Here is a 15335-nt window from a genome sequence, read left to right on the forward strand (position 1 = left end):
TGCAGGGTTGGACATGAATTACAGGGACCAAAATGGGCCGTAAAACTGAGACCCTGCTGGTTTCACTTGGAGTAGTTATTTGGATGAAAACATTCATTTTAACTCTCCACCATAATCATAATGTCTGGTGTGGATTAACAAAACGAACTGAAAATAAACCAATGGCTATAGACTTTTTGAAATTTCTACAAGTCAACTAAAATCAGATCGTTTGATTGGTCCGCCAAGACCATGACTGATTATAATTTAGAGTTTAGATGGTCAACAGAGGAACATTTAGAGGAAATTAAAACACATGGATTTATGTGGTCATGGGAAAAAAGGTGCAAATCTTGCCAAGAGGAGCAGCTCATCCATTATGTTGAACAAAACACTCTTGAGACATTTATCGACCTCCGACATGTTTTCCTTCAAAATGTCTAGGTCCAAATGGCTGCCATTAACACTGATTTCACACACATATTTTCCAGGCTGATCTTAAAATGGATTAAATTCATTTTTTTCTCATCAATCTACACACAATACTCCAACACTCCACAAAAAAGCAGGTGTTTGGAGTGTTTCGTAAATTTATGAAAAAAAATTAAAGACTGAAATATTCCATTTACATAAATATTCAGACCCTTTGTTATGACGTTTGCAATTGAGCTCTGGTGCATCCTATCTACTTCTATCAATGGTCTCTGAGATGCTTCTACAACTTGATTGGAGTCCACCTGTGCCTAAATGAATTCACTAGACATTAGTAGGAGAGGCACACATCTCTTTAAGGTCTCACAGTTGATAGTGTATGTCGGAGTGAAAACCAAGCCACAAGGGTCGAGAGAATTGTCCGTAGAACTGTGAGACAGGGTTGTGTGAAGACACAGATCTGGGGAAGGATACAAGAACATTTCTGCAGCATTGAAAGTGCCCAAGAGCACGGTAGCCTCCATCATTCTCAAATGGAAAAGTTTGGAACAACCAACAGTTGTTCCTAGATCTGGCCGCTCAGCAAAACTGAGTAATCTGGGACGAAGGGCCTTGGTCAGACAGGTAACCAAGGACCCAGTGGTCACTATGAATGAGATCCAGAATTCCTTTGGGAGGATAAGAGAAGCGTAAAGTCATGAAATGACTGCTGATAATGAGAACGTTGTATCAGAGTGTGTCAGTATACATGTTATAATAGTAGTTACGGTGGGAACTGTCACAGAGGTGATAATATGCATCTCAATTGTTACACATAATACAGTATTGTTCCAATTCCAATTTTACAATACAAAAGGTTTTGCTCTTTTCTCAAATATATTAAGCCAAACTAAAGCCACACTAAACTTTTTGCACACTGGGATTCACTGGAGTGACAAGTTTAATCAACTTCCTTTCCCTTTTTCTGCTGTGACGCAAGAGAGGAATGAGGTGTTGCGCCATCTTGTGGACTTTAGAAACAATGTTGTCACAACAACAATATGCATGCACCAACATATCAAAACCTCATATTTTCAGGTGATGGTGTATATTGTAAGTACAGATTCTGTGTACAGAGAACTCTTGCAATTGAGTTCTGGTGCATTCTACTTATATCAGTGGTCCTTGAGATGCTTCTACAACTTGATTGGACATTATTAGGAGAGACACACATCTGTCTTTATAAGGTCTCACAGTTGATGGTGTGTGTCAAGCAATGAGTGAAAACCAAGCCATGAGGTCCAGAGAATTGTCCGTAGACCTACGAGACAGGGTGTGAAGTCAGATCTGGGGAAGGATACAAGCATTCAAAGTGCTTGTGCCCAAGTGCCCAAGAGCACGTCTCAGATCCACCACCAATCCTTGTGTATGGAGAAGCTCTAACAACAACAAAGGAGTTCACCTACCTTGGCAGTACTGTAAGATTTGATGGGGGTGCACACAATGACATAAAAAACAGAATCAATAAAGCCAGGAATGCGTTCAGAATGTTGAACAACATATGGAAGTCACAGCAATAGAACAAAGACAAAACTGAGGATATATCAGAGTTGTGTGCTATCCACCCTCCTGTATGGAGCAGAATGCTGGAGGATGACAACAAGCGACCTGTGTGAACTGCCATTCTTCCACACAAAAAGTCTATGAAGAATATGTTTAATTTTTTGGCCCAATAAGATATCCAACGAAGATCTACTGACTAGATGCCAACAAGACAGCATGGATGGTATTATAACAAAGAGGCGCTGGAACTGGATTGGACTTTCTGATTGATTGGATGTTCTGAGAAGAGAGCAAGACAGCATCCCAAGAATAGCCCTTCGCTGGACACCTGAAGGGAGAAGAAAGAGAGGACGACCCAAGAACACCTGGCGGCGCACAGTAGAAGAGGAAATGAAATATATGAACCTGACATGGGAAGGTGTCCATAAAACAGCCCAGAATTGACCAGAGTGGAGAACCTTTGTTGCTGCCCTACTTGCCAGGAGGCAAAACGGACAGTAAGTAAGTAAGTAAGTAAGTAAGAGCATGGTAGCCTCCATCATTCTCAAATGGAACATTTTGGAACAATCTTCCTAGATCTGACCACTCAGTCAAACTGAGTAATCTGGGACGTAGGGCCTTGGTCAGACTGTATGTGTTGGGTAGTGGAAGGACCAACATCAAGCTGGTCAAACATCAAACATCACACCAGGGACAGTGCGCTCATCTTATCCACAGAGAAGTTCTTTCTTTCAGCCAGAACATATAAAGCCTCTAGTTTCAAGTCAAAGCAACAAGGACTGTTTCATATCAACACTAGCATTTTCCTGATAATTGTGTTTGTTGTTATTGTTGCTGTTTGTAAGTTGATACTTGGATATTGTTGATGCAAAAAAGGTAGGCTACATGTCAACAAAATGCAAGATTGCAACTGCAAAATTGCACAAATTAAATCACCTGAAAACTAGCCCATTATTATTATTATTATTATTATTATTATTATTATTATTTGCACACATATATTAATATAATAATGTTGCATTTTAAGCCTTATGTGACAAAATACATTTAAAAAAAGATATTCTGTATTCTGAAACATCTGTATAATAATAATGAATACAATCATACCTGAAAATAACTGTTTTGTGAAAATATATGTTGAAACAGGTGAAAAAATCATTTTATTTGTATATCATTTTTCTTAATGTTCAATGACCCCAAAAGACAGTCCAACCACTCTCCAAAAATTAACATTTCAAAGCCAGAACCACATTGCCCCCCGTAGCCAACTCAAAAGGCCTCAGGTAGAGGTGAGAAGGTGAAACCGAAACTTATGGGTATGCTAGGCCTGCAGGCACTGGATCCATTTTGTTTGAGACAAGACATCGAGGAAGAAGAAAAGTAAACTAAACTTAAACTAAGCAACAGGTAAGAATGTTAGATATGACAGAGAGAGAGAGAGAGAGAGAGAGAGAGATTGAGGGGGGGGGGGGGGGGGGGGGAGCGCTAAATAATTTAATATTCGTAGTGATTCTCTTTCATGTATCGATAGAGACCTTAATGCAGGCACGGCTAGTAGGCTACGTAGCAATTTTGATGTCTCAGCGGAATGTGGTGATGTGTTGTCATTTAATGTAGGCCTAGCCTAAGCCTTATAAGGCCTAGATGCTATGCATTATAATGTTAATTTATTTAGCCTATTTTTTACAAAGTGGGTGCACGGGCATTGGTCTGATCCTCGCTAAAGGCGAGTGAGAGCTCCGTTCATTACGTGAATCCCGACAGGCTAACTATGGGAATAGGCTATGCCCAGAACTTGCCTGGTCGGTAGCAGGTTAACTTTCAAGCTTAATCAAGCTGTGTTGCAAAAAAAATATCAGTCGGAAAATGAGTTACAAAAGACGGTTCCGTCAACCTGTGCTCATGTTCTCACCTGTGCTCATGTTCTCATCACCTGTAGCCTACAACCTGAGGCCCCTGGGCTATGGAGCTCTTTGAGCCCACTCGTCCGATATTTAAATCAGCCCGATCGCAAATCAAACCGCGACTATTTTAATTAAGAAGACAAAATGATACCCGACCCGCACTCTGACCGGCTAAGCCTGGGGTGTCAAACTCATATTAGGTAGTGGGCCGGATTTGTTGGAATGAGACCTCATGGGGGGCCGTCATTGTCAAGGTTATTATAATTTTTCTGCAGTGTTGTTTGATTTTATCACTTAGTGTATGAGAAAACAAGTACACAATAATGCACTGCTGTCATATACTGCTCTTTCTCTCTTGAAATGCTCTACTTTCATGTTAGTTTTTCTGCTTCTTCCTTCCTGGGGATGGTTTGTAGTGTTACCAATTTTTATAGAGATATTGCTTATTACACATTGTTGAAGATAACTGGATGTGATCTTTTTTTCTAATTTTCCATTCCTACCCAAAACATCTAGGGGGCCGTATGAAACCTGCTGGCGGGCCTGATCTGGCCCCCGGGCCTTATGTTTGACACCCCTGGGCTAAGCCTACGTACAAAATGTGAGCTTTTGGTTGATTTTGCCTAATGTGTAACATATCTTATTGAGCCTATGTAAAACCTAAGCCTACAGGCACAGCCTTCCTTAATCACGTCAGTCTACCAATTACATCCCTTATCAAATAGACCTAAGCTAACCGCACGAACAAAAGCTTTTAACTTTTACAGTTACACACACACTTGGTGTGTGTGTGTGTGTGTGTTGAAATCTGGCTGCAAAACACCATTTTAATAGCCTATAAATCTAGACGCACCCTAGCGGAGGCAAATTAGATGTTAATGTGGGTCTGGCTCGTCAGGCTACCATTTTAACGCAGTTTGGGAGGAACAGAAATAGGGCCTTACAGAGCAAGCAGCTCTAGCTCACGTGACATGAACATGGGAAATGGCTACCTTATGCATCACTTCACTGCCCAAGTTGTTGCTTCTAACCTAGGCCTACTATGTTATCTCCAGAGTGGTTCAGTTTGTCAGTCAGTCTCAGCTTCTAGCTCCTCTAGCCCAGGGGTTCCCAAACTTTTCCATGAAAAAGGCCCCCCGGATACCACTAGATTCTGGCCAAGGACAGCTTGATGTGTTAGTAAGATAAAAATGGAAAAGTCCTGTCGTCCACAGCCAAGCCAGGCAGAATCTCCTGCAGTCAGCCCAGGGATGGGAAATGGAGGTTGACCTCAGGAGGAAACTGCTTATGCCTTGCTTGAGCGATGTTTTGAAAAGTGTTTGGATCAGGAGGAAAATATACTCACAAGAATGAGAATAGGGCACAGAAGCTTAACCTTCTAACACTAATGATGACATCCAACTGATGATGACATCCAAAAGTTATTTGAGAGTGCTTCTATACTGCAAGATGCCATTGCTGCCCAGATGAAAAAAACATGGAAATTTGAATTAAACACAGCTGACGCTGAACGGCATGTCCATAAAGCGCTGTATGCCTTTATGTGTTGGGTAGTGGAAGGACCAACATCAAGCATTAGACCAGGGACAGTGCGCTCATCTTGTCCACAGAGAAGTTCTTGCTTTCTTTTGTTGTTGTTATTGTTGCTGTTTGTAGGTTGATACTTGGATATTGTTGATGCAAAAAAGGTAGACTACATGTCAACAAAATGCAAGATTGCAACTGCAAGTGGAATTTCCGTAACCATGTTGAAGAGGGCAACATCACCCGAACGATTCACGTCAGAGAAAAGGTAAGCAACTGGCATTCTTTGCACTCTTACACAATATAAATGATTGAAGAAGGTTTTTAACTGATTCGTGCTTCTGAGTTAAGACACATTTTAAAGGATGCATGGCCCAGTGAGTCTGGCCTGGGAAATTTGCAGTCTCTAATCTTTTAAGTTATTTTTTTTATTTGACATTTAGGTGTTTTTTGGTAATCAAAATGTGCAACATGCTTTGATAATCATAGTTTCCAATGTGTTTTTAAGACTGAAGCAGGAAAGACCAGACTCCCCTGCACCCAGCTGTCTAAATGTGTGAGTATTAATAAAACTAAGCTATTTTAGTCAAGGTCAGCTGAGCCATTCTTTCTGATTGCAACAATTTGTTGCATCATTATCATACACTAACTGGGTTGGCTTCATTCTTCAGATTAGAATGTTGCTGCTTGATTGTTATATATGAATGAGACATGAATGACCATGAATATGATCCAAGAGTCACCTGAAACATCCTTCTTAATCAGAGCATCTTATTTTCAGATCATTTATATTTAGAATTTTGAAAATAGATTTTCGTCTAGAACAACCGCTAACTTTGTTATTGGTTATCATTCTTTTGTAGCCTATATCATGATTTCAGCGTGAAGGTAGAGAAATCAGACTCACTTTGCACCCAGCTGTAGGTCTCTAAAGTTAATGGATCCACATGAAAATGTTAAAGAACAATGTAAACCTCTGGATTTAGGGTCAGCTATACATTTTTCACTTAAAACAGGCTTCATTTTTACACTGGATTGATTATACCTGTTTTCAGGTTTGAAATATTATTAAGATGGCTTACAGTAAATCATTGTAAATCCTAAAGGGATAATTAGGATGGAGAATAAGTTCAAGAAGTGACATTGGAAGGAATTCAGATTTGCTTGAAGCCCAAGCTTCCCATTTTAATACACATATTGTATTTAAAAAATATGTTTAATGCACATATTTTCACTTGTGTATTTTCATTTTGCCTTAATTTGGATCATCAGCACTGCATTAGACACAGATGTTCATATTCTAACTGAAGATGAAGGTTTTATTATTCATCTGCTTCATGCTTCCGTGTAAGATACAGAATTCTGTGGCGATGTAGTGTATTGTTCTCTTGTTTTGGGCTCTACACATTTTCTCTCAATGGCATACTTGTTCTTAGTATTGTAAGGAGGGCTGGTTCTGTCAAGGATTATAAAGTTGATGTAGCCTGGAAAATCCAGACCCTGATAATCTAATGATAAGGGTCTGGCAAAGAACAATGTAATGGCCCAACTCGAGGGGCGGCAACAAGCATGCATTTAAAAATCTCACTGCACGCAATTGGATAACACTACACCATGTTTACTCTGAATGATTTCGGACTTTGACGCAATCGGATAACAATGTGTACTGTCCTCCAACGTTGCAGCGCTGTCTTAATCAGTTTAGCTGGTTCCCCGGAATGTTGGGGTAAAAGTAACGTGCATCATTGCTCTTTGCCAGAGTGTCTCGCAGAGACCATTCCATTGTGCTCTCGAGAACTCTGGATTTCCAGGGTAAAGTTGATGTACATCAAGAACCCTTATTTTCCAAAAGTGATGTCATTAAACAAGTTCATATGAACAATATATGTTGTGATTTCAGTCTAAAGCAGGAGAGGTCAGACTCATCTGCACCAAGCTGTACATCAAAGGATCTACCTGATCAATTTAAACTAGCATTAAGACTACTTGACTCAAGGTGAGTTTAGTTTGCCAGTTCACTGAAATGCTCCTCACCACTGTTCACTGATAAATTATGATTGTGGTAATGTTTATAGTTATTGTATTTAGCAGACATTTTGTCTAAAGCAACTTACACAATATTACAATACATTACAATAGTTAAAATTACCAGTAAACAGATTAAAAAATGTTGTAAGCCTGCATTAAGCAAAATAGATACTAATTAAATAAATAATTAATTAATACTTTGATTGATAAAGTGTATGGTCTTCATGCAGTACAGTTAAACGGTGTTAAGTAATTACTCTGTCTGCTTATATCTCTACAGTGAGCTGACTACCAGTCTCCTGACAAAGGACCACTTCACATGCTCCGTTTGTACAGACGTGCTGAAGGACCCAGTCTCCATCCCATGTGGACACAGTTACTGCAGGCAGTGCATCACCTCATACTGGGCCCAGCCTAACCATGCAGGACACTATGCCTGTCCCCAGTGCTCACAGACATACAGCTCCTGTCCTGCACTTTACTCAAACTCAGCCTTAGCAGTGGTGGTCCAGAAGCTCCAGCAGTTCAGTCCTGTTCCTCCTGCTCAATGCTACGTTGGTCCTGGAGATGTGGCCTGTGATTTCTGCACTGGGGGGAAACTCAGAGCTGTGAAATCCTGTCTGACCTGCTCTGCCTCCTACTGTGAGTCTCACATTAGGCAGCACTACACAGTTGCAGTACTGCAGAAACACACACTGGTGGAACCCCAAATCCAGGAACAAAAGCTCAGTCAGCAGCACAACATCAAAATCGAAGACTTTAAATGTATTGAGGGTGAAGACCTAGAATGGGTAAGATATGTAGCAGTTACCGAGTTGTCTTTACGGCTGTGATTAAAAGTTAAATTATTTTTTGGTAGAATTAATTACAGATTCAGACTGATAAAAAACGTCTTATACAGAGGCAATCTGTATGTATCTATCGGTAACAACAGCATGGCTTATCAAATATAAATGTGTATCTATATATAGGTCTATATTACTTTAAAGCTGACTTTAGTCATAATTAATTGAAACATTCTGGAGGCTAACAACGTGATGCTCACACTAAAGTCTCTCACCTGTTTCTATCTGTCCTGTATGACCCAGCTTTCGTATGGCCTATGGTCTCCAGATGCAGATCAAAGTATCCAGCAAGGGACACTGGACCAACGGTACCTAACCCAGTATATTTCAGTGCAACATTCTATCATGGCCTTATGCTAAACCTGCTCTAGGCCAGATTGCCATGTATGGGGATTTACAGTGGGGCAACAATACAAGTTCTTACAACTGAATATTTGTCATTTGCTTTGGAAAATAGCTTTAAAAGAAGTTCATCATTACAAAATGAGAGAGAACATATTTCTAAAAACAATAAATCCATCCAAAAATTTGAACAGTCTGATTAGAAAGTGCATTGCAAATATTCTTACTTCCTAAACCAGGATTCTGCTATTTTGGCTATGTAGAAATGGAGTTGTAGGTTTAAATAAAAATATGAAATGTAGCATTGAGACAGAGAAGACTTTATTATCTATACTATCTACAATCAACAAAATGTTCTTCAGTTCTTCAGTCAACTGTGGCTAAATTATTAGATGAAGTGACATGGAAAGTGTGTGAAATTGTACAACATCAAGTTTCAAATGAACTGTGAATGGTTGCCCATTTTAAAATTGGTACAAGTAGATACATCTGAGGAAATATATATAGGAACATTTCACAACTAATTAGGTGAACTGGAGCCATGATTGGGTATACAAAAGAGCAGAGTCTCGCAGATGTTAAGATGTGGAGGTACTAATGACTCTGTGTAAACTTGTGTGGGCAAATGCTGAAACAATATTAGAATAATGTTTCTTAACATTAAAAAATATGAAGAATTTGGGAATTTTCATCATCTATGCTATGTAATATCATTAAAATATTCAGAGAATCCAGAAAAACCTTTAAAACAAGGGACAGGACTGAGCTGGGGAGAGACCTCAGCTGGCACTGCATTGAAACCAGACCATTTTCTGTAAAGAAAATCATTGTATGGGCTCATGCTCAACCTGTGAAATTTTATTTAGACTTGACACAGAAATGCCACCATCTTATCTGGGTCCAAGTTCATTTAAGGTCGACTGAGGTAAAGTTGAAAACGGTCCTGTGGTTAGACCAATCAAAATGTATCATTCTTTTTGGAAATCATCGACTCCTCTTGGCTAAAGAGGAGAGGGACTATCCAACTATCCACCTTATCCAACTTGTTATAGGGTTCAGTTCAAAAGCCAGCATCTATGATGGTGTGGAGGTGCATAAGTGCCTATGGCATGGACATCTTGCCCATCTGGCAAGGCCCATCAATTCTGAATGATGTTCACAGGTTTTGAGCATCACATTATGCCATCCAGGCAATGTGTTTTATCAGGGAAAACCTTGAATATTTCAGGAAGGTGATGGGCTCTATCTTACACCCAGCACAACATGGCGCCAAGCCTATAAGAATGATGAGGGATATATTACTTTTTTTGTCTCTAGAATACAAATAATACTAATGGTTCTTAACAATGTCAGATCAATTGAGTGCAATGTGTTTGTGTGGAAATACTGTAGGTTTACTACTTAGATATATAAGTATTTGCAGTGATTTGTTTGCAAAAGGTTAGACACATACCAGTATCCACCAAAATTAGTGTTCATGTCATTACACACACAAGCACATTCATCAGAAATGTCTTTAGACAATGGAGTACACTTTATTTAATGTCAGTACATTCTGATTTCCAACATGTGATTTCAGAGTAAAGCTGGAGAAATCAGACTCTGCTGCACCCAGTTGTGTGACTCTGAAGTCAATGGATCCACCTGATGACTTTCAGCGGGAATCCAAACCTGATTCAATGTGAGTTCAGTAATTTTTCTCGGGCTGTAGTTTTTTTTTACATTTGGAATAAAATACCAGTCCAGTAAAGTCCCCTAAATGGTAATGTAATTTACAACTCTTTAATATTAGATCTAGTCTCAACTAACTTTTGTTTAATCATGATCATGAATGTTTTGTGCATGATCATAGGCAACATGCCAATTGGGTCTTATCCCCTGAAAGACCTGACTCCTTCCCACTAAGAGCCAAACCCCCCCCCCCTTCCCTGTAAATCTTTACCCCCTTGCAATTGAGTGAACATTTCTTACATTATTACACACTCTTACATATTCTTACTGATTATGTTGAATGAAGCCTATCATTTTAAAAAAGATTTTTTTCTGTCTCAAGACCCCCCTGAAGTAGGACAGCATGCATTGATCATCATAGATTGTTTTTTTTTTTTTTTTCAATTTTAAAATTTCAGAGTGAAGATGGAGAGGTCAAACTCACCTGCACCCAGCTGTGTGTCTCTGAAATCAATGGATCCACCAGACGACTTCAAAAAAAGAGGAAAATTTACACCATGTGACTCAAGGTGAGCACATCATTCATTTGTTTAGAATGGAAGATGATTGATATCAATTATTGTTACACAGCTCTGCCTCTTCATAATGCTGCCTAATGCTCCATTCACTTAAATGGGCCTTCCCAATGTTCGGAGGTCTGATATTTCTCGATAACAGACCGTTGCAAAGTATAACAGACCACTGTCAAGAAAAACGGGTTTTGTGCTTCATATTCACGTCTTTCATATCACTCCGTGAGTAGTCAGGTCACTTCTTGCATTGGAACTTCATTCAAAAGTGAAAGCAGACGGTCGATCAGCTGTATTAAAGAATGTTTGATTCAAGGTCAGTGTGTGTTGCGAACTATTTGTTTCTCAGCAAAAGCCATGATGAAACGGTAACAAATAAATGTAAAGAGTCATATCATGTCGAGTTTATTTTTTAGTTTTGGCAAGTAGCTGTATAATAAGCCTGATAATGTATAGAACGCCGGTTATTGTCGGAAAAAAAGTATTTTCAGGACGAAGCAAGGCCCCTCTGCTGGCGTGTCAGGGTCCTGCCAGTCGAGACTTACTTTCCGATAATGATTGATACATCATCCCTTACTTAAAGAAGCCCTGTTTCTGGGTTTTCGTCTGATTTGGGCTCGCATTTTTCACGACATAGCTCCCCCTGCAGCTTCGGTAGCAAGTGACTGCTAGCTAGCCATCAAGAAACCAAGCTAAACACATACAGGGCTCACAATAAAACGGTCGAGCAAACACATTGTTCAAGAGACTATCAAATCACATTACAAAAAACAAAGGTCACCCAAGGGTAGGCTACTTACAATTTCAACAGCAACAAAGCCAAGTCGGAGTCCGTTTTGCAGTCTTCTCAGAAACTACAATCTGACTACATTTTCGAGGCGCGATACTTCCGCTGAGTTACATCCGGATGTGTTCGGACCGCGACCAGAAAGTTGCATAGTCGGTTTTTCCGCGGAGAAGCACTAGGGGGAGACGAAGCACCCACCAAATGACCCAAAAAGTGTTGTAGAACCATCAGAACGACTCTCAACCTGCATAATTAAGGTAATTTTTGCTAAAATTGTTGCATAGGGCTTCTTTAATGCCTCTAGGACTGTAGGTGAATATTACTGACAAAGTGGTATCATGTGCTTAAAGCCTATAAGAATGGTGAGGGATATATTACTGTTGTTTGTCTCTAGAACACCAAAAATACTAATGACTCTTAACAATGTCAGATCAATTGAGTGCAATGTGTTTGTGTGGAAATACTGCAGGTTTACTACTTAGATGTAAGTATTTGCAGTGACTGGTTTGCAACATTTCAGACACAGACCAATATCCACCAAAATTAGTGTTGTTGTTATTACACACACAAGCACATTCATCAGAAATGTCTTTAGCCAATGGACATTTTATTCAAAACGTCAGTACATTCTGATTTTCAATATGTTGTGATTTCAGTGTGAAGCTGGAGAGGTCAGACTCCCCTGCACCCAGTTGTGTGACTCTGAAGTCAATGGATCCACCTGATGACTTCAGAGGAGAATTTACACCACGTGACTCAAGGTAAACTCACCATTCATCTGTTTAGAATGGATAATGGTAGATGATGATTAGTATAAAATATAAATGACCGGTAAAAATGTTCTTGCCCCCCCCCCCCCAAAAAAAAAATGCTTGTGTTTGTATTCCACAAGTTGTTGATTTAACCTGTACAGTTCCCTGTCAAATGTCAATTGTGAATGTTATACCTGAGAGTTTGACACTGGGTATCTGTAGTTCAGATAGCAGTGTTTCCCACAGAATTGAATTCCATTTGTGGTGGTTGGTTTGCAGAATTAACTTGAATGCAACAGTTTTTAAACAAATTAGCACAGTGTGGTTATGATGCTAACCAGATTTAAGCACAATTTAGTATAACCTGGAAAATCAATGTGTGGTGATCAATGTTGATATTGTTGTAGGCCGCCACAAATAAGTCAATGTATGGGAAACACTGGATAGTGTTTCTGTCATGGGCACACAGTAAATTATATTCAACAGTTAATTGAATCCCCAAGACCACCTTACAAAGTCAAAGTCTGCTTTATTGTCAATTTCTTCACATGTCAAGACATACAAAGAGATCGAAATTACGTTTCCCACTATCCCACAGTGGAGACAAGACATTTTACCAATTAGGTCCACAGACAAAAACATAACATTCAATTAAACAATATAAAAAGTAGATAAGAAGGCACATACAGTGAAGAAATAAGAGCAGCAAAAAAAATGGGTTGAAATTGTGCATTTGTGCATACAGTAGACAGTCAATATAATAATAGTGCAAAAGTCTGGCCAATAAATGGCTGAGGTAGTTCTGTTTGACCTAAGTATGCAAATGGCATACTTAGGTCAAACAGAACTACCTCAGTTACCATGTTTATGTTAACCAGAGGTTAATGTTAACTATATAGTTTGTTGGTACCTTATTTTGATCCTTTAATATGCAAATCATTTTGAGTAATTAATTACAGAGTGAAGCTGGAGAAATCAGACTCCCCTGCACCCAGTTGTGTGACTCTGAAGTCAATGGATCCACCTGATGACTTTAAGCGAGAATCCAAACCTGATTCAATGTGAGTTTTGTAATTTTTCTCGTCTACCAAGAGGCAACTGAACTGGTCTGGCAGTCTTACACGCAGTCTTAATATCTGAACTCTTTACGATGATCAGTTTGGCTGTAGTTTTTTAATTTGGAATAAAATACCAGTCCACTAAAGTCCCCTAAAATGGTAATGCAATTTTCAACTCTTTAATATTAGATCTTAACTTTTTTTTAATCATGAACATGAATGTTTTGTGCATGATCATAGGCAGCATGCCAATTGGGTCTTATCCCCTGAAAGACCTGACTCCTTCCCACTAAGAGCATAAAAACTCCTCCCCTGTAAATCTTTACCCCCTTGCAATTGAGTGAACACTTCTTACATTATTAGACACTCTTACATATTCTTATTGATTATGTTGAATGAAGCCTATCATTTTAAAAGGTTTTTTTTTATCTGTCTCAAGACTACCCTGAAGTAGGACAGCATGTGTAGATCATCATAGATTTTTTTTTTTCAATTTTAAAATTGAACATGTAATTTCAGAGTGAAGACAGAGAGGTCAGACTCACCTGCACCCAGCTGTGTGTCTCTGAAGTCAATGGACCCACCAGACGACTTCAAAAAAAGAGGAACATTTACACCATATGATTCAAGGTGAGCGGCACATCATTAATTTAGAATGGAAGATGATTGATATAAATTATTATTACACGGCTCTTCATAATGCTGCCTAATGCTCCATTCACTTAAATGGGCCTTCCCAATGTTCGGAGGTCTGATATTTCTCGATAACAGACCGTTGCTAAGTATAACAGACCGCTGTCAAGAAAAATGGGTTTTGTGCTTCATATTCACGTCTTTCATATCACTCCGTGAGTAGTCAGGTCACTTCTTGCATTGGAAAGCAGACGGTCGATCAGCTGTTTTAAAGAATGTTTGATTCAAGTTCAGCGTGTGTTGCGAACTATTTGTTTCTCAGCAAAAGCCATGATGAAACGGTAACAAATAAATGTAAAGAGTCATATCATGTTGAGTTATTTTTTTTTCCGTTTTGGCAAGTAGCTGTGTAATAAGCCTGATAATGTATAGAACACTGGTTATTATCGGAAAAAAAGTCCCTTCAGGACAAAGCAAGGCCCCTCCGCTGGCGTGTCAGGGTCCTGCTTGCCAAGTCAAGACTTACTTTCCGATAATGATTGTTCTATACATCATCCCTTACTTAATGCCTCTAGGACTGTAGGTGAATATTACTGACAAAGTGACATCATGTGCTTAAAGCCTATAAAAATGGTGAGGGATATATTACCGTTGTTTGTCTCTAGAACACCAAAAATACTAATGACTCTTAACAATGTCAGATCAATTGAGTGCAATGTGTTTGTGTGGAAATACTGCAGGTTTACTACTTAGTTGTAAGTATTTGCAGTGACTGGTTTGCAACATTTCAGACACAGACCAATATCCACCAAAATTAGTGTTCCTGTTATTACACACACAAGCACATTCATCAGAAATGTCTTTAGACAATGGAATACATTTTATTCAAAATGTCAGTGCATTCTGATTTTCAATATGTTGTGATTTCAGAGTGAAGCTGGAGAGGTCAGACTCACCTGCATCCAGCTGTGTGTCTCTGAAGTCAATGGATCCACCAGACGACTTCAGGGGAGAATTTACACCACGTGACTCAAGGTGAGCACATCATTCATTTGTGATGATTATTATTACACGGCTCTTCATAATGCTGCCTAATGCTCCATTCACTCAAGGTAAACTCTTTATCTGTTTAAAATGGACAATGATAGATGATGATTAGTAAGAAATATGATATTAATAATAATAATAATAATAATAATAATAATAATAAAAAGTGTTCTTGCTAGGTTATGTCTCCCACTACATATCAATTTAACCTACAGAGCACAC

The 15335-nt window shown here is 39.1% G+C and overlaps 1 protein-coding gene across 1 annotated transcript in view; it reads left to right on the forward strand.

Annotated features, from left to right (window-relative positions):
- The first annotated feature begins 4148 nt into the window (after positions 1 to 4148).
- The window catches only part of LOC143106805 (histone acetyltransferase p300-like), a 37519-nt gene continuing 26332 nt past the window's right edge, over positions 4149 to 15335 (forward strand). The window contains exons 1-12 of the mRNA XM_076271282.1: positions 4149 to 4458; positions 5546 to 5649; positions 5890 to 5937; positions 7282 to 7377; positions 7690 to 8200; positions 8498 to 8562; positions 10176 to 10277; positions 10726 to 10836; positions 12280 to 12384; positions 13335 to 13436; positions 13953 to 14063; positions 14997 to 15101. Of these exons, the coding sequence (XP_076127397.1) occupies positions 5555 to 5649; positions 5890 to 5937; positions 7282 to 7377; positions 7690 to 8200; positions 8498 to 8562; positions 10176 to 10277; positions 10726 to 10836; positions 12280 to 12384; positions 13335 to 13436; positions 13953 to 14063; positions 14997 to 15101 (1451 nt within the window). The 5' untranslated portion in view covers positions 4149 to 4458; positions 5546 to 5554. The remainder of the gene's footprint in view (positions 4459 to 5545; positions 5650 to 5889; positions 5938 to 7281; positions 7378 to 7689; positions 8201 to 8497; positions 8563 to 10175; positions 10278 to 10725; positions 10837 to 12279; positions 12385 to 13334; positions 13437 to 13952; positions 14064 to 14996; positions 15102 to 15335) is intronic.

The sequence above is a fragment of the Alosa pseudoharengus genome, unplaced genomic scaffold, assembly GCF_046254945.1.
Source record: "Alosa pseudoharengus isolate Yale_2024_CS ecotype anadromous, Long Island Sound unplaced genomic scaffold, YU_APseudo_1.1 YU_APseudo_1.1_scf_6, whole genome shotgun sequence".
Taxonomy (NCBI): Eukaryota; Metazoa; Chordata; class Actinopteri; order Clupeiformes; family Clupeidae; genus Alosa; species Alosa pseudoharengus.